Here is an 11,028-nt window from a genome sequence, read left to right as displayed (position 1 = left end):
TGGCTTGCAGTATAAGTTTATATTAGCCAACTATGATATTCTGTCTAAATCCTATTAGATGATTATCGCTAAGTAAAGTTAATGCTATCCTGCATAGAATTTTTAATGTCTTCAAATATTGGTGGTAGGATATAACTTCTATAATTACCTTTGTTTAAGAAAGTAAGCTAGTTCACTAAAGTAGGTTACTTTTGTTTAAATACTATTTTTATACTGCGGTATCCCTAAACATAGTTTAAAAAAGCATGAGTGAGTTAATTAATGACTGTGCATGTGTTTCTATTGTCATGTTTTTCATGTGTACAATTTAGGAACTAGAAAAATGTTATGAAGTTGTATCACATATTCGATGCCTAGTGCAAAAGCATACCACGTCGACAGATTAATCATTACACTATAATCGGACAATGAAAATATTGTACATGCAACAATTCTAAAGTAATTTTACCTAGATGCAATTGTTGGTGTTCCTCCATAGCATCAATGTTTAGGGCAAAAGTGTGTACCAGGTGGTTGCAAGTTCCTCTCTACCGCATCCAACATGTCTATCTTTAGGGATTTCACAAGCATGCCATCCTTTTCCTGATCCGGAACAATAACCTCGTTGAGATCAACTAAAAACTCTTTTGCAAGGACACATAAATGTCTATGTTTTGGCTTCTATTGTTTATTATGCACTCGTATGAACCGGGACCAATATTGCTTGAAGACAATTCATTTCATATTTACTTTCCTGGACGTGCAAGCATATATGTTGTCGTGTGTCTCCTAACCTATGTTAGTCTAACATTGTCTAATGATTAGATAGTTAGTACGAGTTCCATGAGGCATGTAAACAGAGTTTAACTTATATTTTTTTAGATCAAATTCAACCTTAAAACAAAAAGGCAACGTTTGCATTGTTCGTACAACAAAGACACACGCTAGCACGTCCGCGTGATGCATCTCGAGATTTTTATCGGTCTGTGAACAAACTACTTATTACAAAAAGGAGACGAACCTGTGAACATGCATGCGTGCATGCTAGCTAGCCTCACATGTGTGCTGGTCTAGAAGAAACCAGTCACGTCGCTGGCGCTTTTCCAGTCTAGACTCTAGGCTCGTCGACTCACAGAGCTTATCTCCTCAGCTTTTCTTGGGTAATCCACATCCCCGACTCCACCTAGTACCCAGGTAGCACGACCTCCCCGCATCTCCCCGCATCGCTCGCAGCCCTGGGACATGCTGCCACTGCCGCCTGCGCCCGCTGCCGGCACTCCGCCGGATCTCCATCACCACCGGTCATGCCGTGGGCTCCACACCAGCTCCCTCGACACTCTGCCGGATCTCGTGCACCACCACTGGAGCATCCATGGTGCAGGCAGTTGGGCAGCCATGCTCATGCCACCGGCCGTCTCGGTGCGCGTCTCGATTTTCATATTCAGATTGGCTCTCTCCCCTCCTTGGCTAGGCATCCGAGGCTGCTTTTTCTCTGGGACTTCATGCGCTTTCTCCTCGATGTTTGCTCGTGACAGCCGAGCCGTCTCTTCCGGGAGGTCATGCATCGGAAGAAAGGCCGTCTCCCCCAAGAAGAAGTACCCACTGACTCCCCTCGTCGCCGCTATCCGCCGCCGACCGGACCTAGATGGACGCCTCCTCGAGGCAAAGCTTGCGCGGGGCTGCGGCAATCTGGCCTTCTCGGTGTCAACACAGTCTGCATCCATCCAGTACTCTATCCACCAAGGTATTCATTCTCTTTGTTCCTCTTTGTTTAAAACAAATCTGAAGATTTTGCACTGATGGTTTGTAAATTGAAAAACATTGTTCTCCAGTGCGCATTGGTGATTGTGATTACGACCTCCACTTCCCTCCATCGCGCCTGACGCATGCCATGGCGCTCGCGCCCTCAAGCTCCAGCACCAGCCCCGCCTTCCCGCTTCGCACCGCAGCCCACGTACCTCTGCTTCGGCCGCGTCGGCAACCCCTCCGGCCCTCGCCAAACCGGCGACCACCAAGAACCCTGCCACCTCCTCGCCTCCGCTTGGTGCTTGCCACCACCATACTTCCTCCTGACGCCTTCGGCAAGCGGCAAAAGCCTTCCTTGGCTTCTGCGGCGTGTACGCCGGCGCCAAGCGGTGGCGCGTGCCCATCGGTGGAGGCTGTGAGTGGATAAGAGCTAGTATAAAATAAGGATTAAGGACTGCGGGCTGAATTCCAACTAATGCAGGGTTTTGTTTGTAAAAATGAAACGTTTTTCCATAGTGTCACTTACATAAGGATTGCGGGTTGATTTCAAAGAAACAAAGGGGCTTTTTCGAAAAACATCAACGACGGACGACCAGAAACCCAATTTTCTTTATTATTAGGTAAATATGTGAGTCCATGGAATATACGCACTCTTAACTTTCCGCAATTTGCTAGCCTCTACGGTACCATGCATTGCCCTTTCTCACATCAAGACATGGTGCAAACTTCGCAGGTGCATCCAAACCCCGTGATATGATACGCTCTATCACACATAAGTTTTATTATATCTTTCTCAAAACAACCATCATACCTAGCTATTATGGCTTTTCCATGGCCATTCCGAGATATATTGCCATGCAACTTCCACCGCTTCTGTTTGATGACTTGAGCATTCATTGTCATATTGCTTTGCATGATCATATAGCTGACATAGTAGTTGTGGCTCAGCCACCGTTCATCACTTTTCATATATGTTACGCTAGATCATTGCGCATCCTGGTACATTGCCAGAAACATTCATATAGAGTCATACTTTGTCATAAGTATCGAGTTGTCATTTTTATTTCTTTTGAGTTATAAGTAAATAGAAGTGTGATGATCATCATTATTCATTTTAGAGCAGTGCCATAGTGAGGAAAGGATAATGAAGACTATGATTCCCCCACAAGTCGGGATGAGACTCCGGACAATGAGAGAAAAAAAGGAAAAGAAAACGAAAGAAAAGAATAGAAAGAAAAAGAAATAAAAAAGAAAAATAAAAAAAACAAAGAGACAAGGGGCATTGTTTACTATGGAAAGTCTACTATGTTGTCACTTTCATATACTAGTGGGAATTTTTCATTATAGGAATAGATGCACCCCCACTCAGTTTTCATATTTAGCTTTCATACACTTATAGCTCTTAGTGCATTCGTTGCATGGCAATCCCTACTCGTCGCATTGATATCGATTGATGGGCATCTCAATAGCCCACTGGTTAGTCGTGTTGATGTGAGACTTTCTTACTTTTTGTCTTCTCTATATTTACACCTATCATCATACTCTATTCCACCCATAGTGCTATATCCATGGCTTGCGCTCATGTATTGCGTGAGGGTTGAAAAAGTTAAAGCGCGTTAAAAAGTATGAACCAATTGCTCGGCTTGTGATCGGGGTTGTGCAAGATAAATACTTTGTGTTATGAAGACAGAGCATGACAAGACTATATGATTTTGTAGGGATAGCTTTCTTTAGCATTGATATTTTGAAAGACATGATTGTTTTTTAGGATGCCTGAGTATTGATGTCTTTATGTAAAATTATAGACTATTGGTTTGAATCACTTATGTCTTAATATTTATGCCATGATTAGATATATGATCAAGTTTATGCTAGGTAGAATTCCACATCAAAAATTATCTTTTTTATCATTTACCTACTTGAGGACGAGCAAGAATTAAGCTTGAGGATGCTGATACGTCTCCGTCGTATGAATAATTTTTGATTGTTTCATGCCAATATTATACAACTTTTACATACTTTTGGCAACTTTTTATATGATTTATTGGACTAACCTATTGATCCAGTGCCCAGTGCTAGTTCCTGTTTTCTGCATGTTTTTTGTATCATGGTGTATCCATATCAAACCAAGTCCAAATGCAATAAAATTTTACGGAGAATTATTTGGGAATGTATGTGATTTTTGGTAGTTGGAATCACTGCAAACGAAGGCTCACACACACCACAAGACACCAGGGCGCGACCCCTGAGCTAGGCGTGTGGTGGTGGGTTGTGCTCACACCGACGTCGGTTGGGGCTCTACTTCGGGCGGAAGGAAATTTATATCCGGAAAAAAACTCATGTTAAAATCTCAGCGCAATCGAAGTTACGGATCTCCAGGAATATAAGAAATGCTTTTCGGCCAGATCTGGAGAACACGAAAAAGAAGAGAACAGAGAGGGAGATCCAATCTCGGAGGGGGTCCTACCCCTCCGCTACCATGGAGGCCATGGACTAGAGGGGTAACTCTCCTACCATTTACGGGGAGGCCAAGGAAGAAAAAGAAGGAGGGGGCTCTCCCCCTTGCTTCCGGTGGCGCCGGAGTGCCGCCCGGGCAACAATCGGAACGACGATCTACATCAACAATCTTGCTACCGTCAACACCAACTTTCTCCCCCTTTATGCAGTGGTGTAATACCTCTTCTCCCCGCTGTAATCTCTACTTAAACATGGTGCTTAACTCCATATATTGTTTCCCAATGATCTATGGTTATCCTATGATGTTTGAGTAGATCCGTTTTGTCCTATGGGCTAATCGTGATCTGGGTTGGTATGATTGTATATTTTATTTATGGTGTTGTCCTACGGTGCCCCCCGTTCTCGCGCAAACGTGAGGGGCCCCCGCTGTAGGGTGTTGCAATATGCTCATGGTTCGCTTATGGTGGGTTGCGAGAGTGACAGAAGCTTAAACCCGAGTAGGTGGGTTGTTGCATATGGGATAAAGAGGACTTGGTATTTAATGCTATGGTTGGGTTTCACGACCTTAATGATCTTTAGTATTTGCGGATTCTTGCTAGGGGTCCAATCATAAGTGCATATGATCCAAGTAGAGAAAGTATGTTAGCTCATTCCTCTCCCTCATATAAAATTACAAGAATGATTACCGGTACTTGTTATCGATTGCCTAGGGGCAAATAACTTTCTTGTTGACACAAAACCTTTTTATAATCACCTAACTTTTATTATCTTGCAAAATACTTCTAGTTTTATTCTTGCAAAGTAGTTCTTGCATCACACCTACAAAATGGTTTCATACTTGTTTTCAGTATAGGAAACGTCAAGTGTGCATAGAGTTGTATCGATGGTTGATAGAACTTGAGGGAATATTTGTTCTGCCTTTAGCGCCTCGTTGGCTTCGACACTCTTATTTATCGAAGAAGGCTACAAACGAGCCCCTATACTTGTGGGTTATCAACGTGCGGAATACTCAGGTTAAACTTGATGAGCCTAGCATGTAAAGACATGGCCTCAGAACACTAGAGACCGAGAGGTCAAACGTGAATCATATAGTAGATATGATCAACATAGAGTTGTTCACCATTGAAGACTACTCCATCTCATGTGATGATCGGACATGGTTTAGTTGATTTGGATCACGTAATCTTTTAGATGACTCAAGGGATGTCTATCGAAGTGGGAGTTCTTAAGTAATATGATAATTGAACTTAATTTATCATGAACTTAGTCCTGATAGTATTTGCATATCTATGTTGTAGATAATAGCTCACGTAAAGCTCCCCTGTTTTATTTTTGATATGTTCCTAGAGAATCTAAGTTGAAAGATGATAGTAGCAATGATGTGGACTGGGTCCATGATTTGAGGATTATCCTCATTGCTGCACAGAAGAATTGTGTCCTTCATGCACCGCTAGGTGACAGACCTGTTGCAGGAGCTGATGCAGACGTTATGAACGTTTGACCAACTCGGTATGATGATTACTTGATAGTTTAGTGCACCATACTTTACGGCTTAGAACTAGGACTTCAAAAATGTTTTGAATGCCACAGAGCATATGAGATGTTCCAAGAGCTGAAATTGGTGTTTCAGACTCATGCCTGTGTTAAGATGTATGATACCTCTGACAAGTACTTTGCCTACAAGATGGAGGAGAATAGCTTAGCTAGTGAGCATGTGCTCAGAATGTCTGAGTACTACAATCACTTGAATCAAGCGGGAGTTAATCTTCCATATAATATAGTTATTGATAGAGTTCTCTAGTCACTATCACCAAGTTACTAGAACTTCGTGATGAACTATAATATGCAAGGGATAACAAAAACAATTCCCAAGATCTTCGCGATGCTGAAATCGGCGAAGGTAGAAATCAAGAAAAAGCATCAAGTGTTGATGGTTGACAAGACCACTAGTTTCAAGTAAAAGGGCAAGGGAAAGAAAGGGAACTTCAAGAAGAATGGAAAACAAGTTGCCACTCCCATGAAGAAGCCCAAACCTAGACCTAAGCCTGAAACTGAGTGCTTCTACTGCAAAGGGAATGGTCACTAGAAGTGGAACTGCCCCAAATACTTGGCGAATAAGAAGGATGGAAAAGTGAACAAAAGTATATTTGATATACATGTTATTGATGTGTACTTTACTAGTGTTCATAGTAACCCCAGGGTATTTGATACCGGTTCAGTTGCTAAGATTAGTAACTCAAAATTGGAGTTGAAAAATGAACATAGACTAGTTAAGGGCAAGGTGACAATGTGTGTTGGAAATGATTCCAAGGTTGATAAGATCACCATCGCACACTCCTTTTACCTTTGAGATTAGTGTTGAACCTAAAATAAATGTTATTTGGTGTTTGCGTTGAGCATGAATATGATTGGATCATGTTTATTGCAATACGGTTATTCATTTAAGTCAAAAAAAATTGTTGTTCTATTTACATGAATAAAACCTTCTATGGTCATACACTTAATATAAATGGTTTATTGAATCTCGATCGTAGTGATACACATATTCATAATATTGATGCCAAAATATGCAAAGTTGATAATGATAGTGCAACATACTTGTGGCACTATCGTTTAGGTCATATTGGTGTAAAGCGCATGAAGAAACTCCATGTGGATGGACTTTGGGAATCACTTGATTATGAATCATTTGATGCTTGCGAACCATGCCTCATGGGAAAGATGACTAAGACTCCATTCTACGGAACAATGGAGCAAGCCAATGACTTACTGGAAATAATACATACCGATGTATGCGGTCCGATGAGTGTTGAGACTCGCGGCGGGTATCGTTATTTTCTAACCTTCACAGATGATTTGAGCATATATGGGTATATCTACTTAATGAAACACAAGTCTGAAACATTTGAAAAAGTTCAAAGAATTTCAGAGTGAAGTGGAGAATCATCGCAACAAGAAAATAAAGTTTCTACGATCTGGTCGCGGAGGCGGGTATTTGAGTTATGAGTTTGGTTTCATTTAAAATAGTGTGGAATAGTTTCACAACTCACGTCACCTGGAACACCACAGAGTAATGGTGTGTCCGAACGCCATAACCGTACTTTATTAGATATGTTGCGATTTATGATGTCTCTTACCAATTTACCACTATCATTTTGGGGTTATGTATTAGAGATAGCTGCATTCACATTAAAGAGGGCACCATATAAATCTATTGAGAGGACACCGTATGAACTATGGTTTGGCAAGAAACCTAAGATGTCGTTTCTTAAAGTTTGGGGTTGCAATGCTTATGTGAAAAAGCTTCAGCCTGATAAGCTCAAACCCAAATTGGAGAAGTGCGTCTTCATAGGATACTCACAAGAAACTGCTGGGTATACCTTCTATCACAGATCCAAAGGCAAGATCTTTGTTGCTAAGAATGGATCCTTTCTAGAGAAGGAGTTTCTCTCGAAAGAAGTGAGTGGGAGGAAAGTAGAAATTGATGAGGTAATTGTAGCTTCTCTCGAATTGGAAATTAGTTCATCACATAAATCAGTTCCAGTGATGCCTACACCAACTAGAGAGGAAGCTAATGATAATGATCATGAAAACTTTAGATCAAGTTACTACCGAACCTCCTAGGTTAACTAGAGCACGTTCCGCACCAGAGTGGTATGGTAATCCTGTTCTGGAAGTCATGTTACTAGACCATGACAAACCTAGCTACAAACTATGAGGAAGCGATGATGAGCCCAGATTCCGATAAATGGCTTGAGGCCATCAAATCTGAGATATGATCCATGTATGAGAACAAAGTGTGGACCTTGGTGGACTTGCCCGATGATCGGCAAGCAATTGAGAATAAATGGATCTTCAAGAGGAAGACAGACACTGATGATAGTGTTACTATCTACAAAGCTTGACTTGTCACAAAAAGGGTTTTTGACAAGTTCAAGAAGTTGACTACGATGAGACTTTCTCACTCGTAGCGATGCTTAAGTCTGTTCGAATCATGTTAGCAATTACCGCATTTTATGAAATTTGGCAAATGGATGTAAAAATTGCATTCCTTAATGGATTTATTAGAGAAGAGTTGTATATGATGCAACCAGAAGGTTTTGTCGATCATAAAGGTGCTAACAAAGTGTGCAAGCACCAGCGATCCATCTATGGACTGGTGCAAGCATGTCAGAGTTGGAATATACGCTTTGATGAGGTGATCAAAGTATATGGTTTTATACAGACTTACGGTGAAGCCTGTATTTACAAGAAAGTGAGTGGGAGCTCTATAGCATTTCTGATATTATATGTGGATGACATATTGCTGATTGAAAATGATGTAGAATTTCTGGATAGCATAAAAGGATACTTGAATAAGAATTTTTCCATAAAAGACCTCAGTAAAGCTACTTATGTATTGGCATCAAGATCTATGGAGATAGATCGATACGCTTAATAAGACTTTCACAAAGCACACACCTTGACAAGATTTTGAAGGAGTTCAAAATGGATCAGTCAAATAAAGAATTCTAGCTTGTATTTTAAGGTGTGAAGTTGAGTGAGACTCAAAACCCGACCACAACAGAAGATAGATAGAGAATGAAAGTCATTCCTTGTGCCTAAACCATAGATTCTATAAAGTATGCCATGCTATCTGCCAGACCTATTGTATACCTTGCCATGAGTTTGGCAAGGGGGTACAATAGTGATCTAGGAGTAGATCACTGGACAGCGGTCAAAATTATCCTTAGGTACCTAAAGAGGACTAAGGAAATGTTTCTCGGTTATGGAGGTGACAAGGAGTTCATCGTAAAGGGTTATGTCGATGCAAGCTTTTACACCGATCCAGATGACTCTGAGTCTCAATCTGGATACATATTGAAAGTGGGAGCGATTAGCTAGAGTAGCTCCATGCAGAGCATTGTAGACATAAAATTTGCAAAATACATACGGATCTAAATGTGACAGAACCGTTGACTAAACTTCTCTCACAAGCAAAACATGATCACACCTTAGTACTCTTTGGGTGTTAATCACATAGCGATGTGAACTATATTATTGACTCTAGTAAACCCTTTGGGTGTTGGTCACATGGTGATGTGAACTATGGGTGTTAATCACATGGAGATGTGAACTATTGGTGTTAATCACATGGCGATGTGAACTAGATTATTGACTCTAGTGCAAGTGGGAGACTGAAGGAAATATGCCCTAGAGGCAATAATAAAGTTGTTATTTTATATTTCCTTATATCATGATAAATGTTTAGTATTCATGCTGGAATTGTATTAGCCGGAAACTCGATACATATGTGTATACATAGACAAAACATCGTGTCCCTAGTAAGCCTCTACTAGACAAGCTCGTTAATCAAAGATGGTTAAGTTTCCTAACCATATACATGTGTTGTCATTTGATGAACAGGATCACATCATTAGGAGAATGATGTGATTGAAAAGACCCATCCATTAGCTTAGCATAATGATCATTCAATTTTATTTCTATTGCTTTATTCATGTCAAATACATATTCATTCGACTATGAGATTACACAACTCCCGGATATCGGAGGAATACTTTGTGTGTTATCAAATGTCCCAACATAACTGGGGGATTATAAATATGCTCTACAGGTATCTCCGAAGGTGATTGTTGGGTTGGCATAGATCGACATTAGGATTTGTCACTGCAAGTATCAGAGAGGTATCACTGGGCCCTTTTGGTAATGCACATCATAATAAGCCTTGCAAGCAATGTGACTAATGAGTTAGTTGTGGGATGATGCATTATGGAAAGAGCAAAGAGATTTGCTAGTAACGATATTGAACTAGGTATGAAGATACCAACGATCTAATCTCGGGCAAGTAACATACCGATGACAAAGGGAATAACGTATGTTGTCATTACATTACGACTGATAAAGACCTTCGTAGAATGTGTGGGAACCAATATGAGCATCCGGGTTCCGCTATTGTTTATTGACCGGAGATGTGTCTCGGTCATGTATACATAGTTCTCGAACCCATAGGGTCCGCACGCTTAACGCTCGATGACATTTTTGTATTATATGAGTAATGTGATCTGGTGATCGAATGTTGTTTGGAGTTCCGGATGAGGTCACAGGCATTACGAGGAGTCTCGAAATGGTCGAGAGGTAAAGATTCAAATATAGGACGATGATATTCGGACACCGGAAGTGTTCCGGGGGTACTGGGTACATATCGCACTACTAGGAAAAGGGCTATAGCTAATATGGACATTAATGGCGCACCATGTATATGGTGCGCCACTGCTATATAGCAGTGGCGCACCAGATACACGTGCAACATTAGTTTCCTCATTACTAATGGCGCACCACACACACGGTGTGTCATTACTAACAATTTTTTTTATTTTTCCAAAACTATTAATGACGCACCAAGGCACAGTGGGCCATTACTAGTAATGGCGCACCACAAACTCCGTGCGCCACTACTAACATTTTTATTTACTCTTTTTTCAAAACTATTAATGGCGCACCAGGGTACAGTGCGCCATTACTAGTTCAAACTAGTAATGGCACACTGTCCATGGCGCGCCATTACTATCTGAGCCTTACAAAAAATTCATGAAATGCACCCCCCCCGGTACGTGGACCGCCTTTTCAGTTTCAAAAAACTAAATAAAAGAAAATGATAGAAATGTCAAAAAAATAAAAGAAAATAAGATTCCCATGTGATATGTGGTCTAGTTGTTAGTAAAATATACAAACATGAATTTTCGGTTTTTTTTGCAAAATCTCTCGAGAATTTGTAAAATGGGCATAACTTTTGCATACGAACTCCAATGAGAAATCCCCGTTCAAGATTTTCAAAATCCCCAAAAA

At 40.8% G+C, this 11,028-nt stretch overlaps 1 protein-coding gene across 1 annotated transcript; it reads left to right on the top strand.

Annotated features, from left to right (window-relative positions):
* The first annotated feature begins 980 nt into the window (after positions 1-980).
* LOC119268184 lies at positions 981-2,301 on the top strand. Its single transcript, XM_037549757.1, has 3 exons — positions 981-1,398; positions 1,515-1,723; positions 1,812-2,301. The coding sequence occupies exons 1-3, from the start codon at positions 1,352-1,354 to the stop codon at positions 2,150-2,152; spliced, it is 597 nt and encodes a 198-aa protein (XP_037405654.1). The 5' UTR covers positions 981-1,351; the 3' UTR covers positions 2,153-2,301.
* Positions 2,302-11,028: the final 8,727 nt, after the last annotated feature.

This window comes from Triticum dicoccoides, chromosome 3A (genome assembly GCF_002162155.2).
Source record: "Triticum dicoccoides isolate Atlit2015 ecotype Zavitan chromosome 3A, WEW_v2.0, whole genome shotgun sequence".
Lineage (NCBI taxonomy): Eukaryota > Viridiplantae > Streptophyta > Magnoliopsida > Poales > Poaceae > Triticum > Triticum dicoccoides.
The sequence above is the reverse complement of the archived record's forward strand: the minus strand, read 5'-3'. Positions and strand labels throughout refer to the sequence as shown.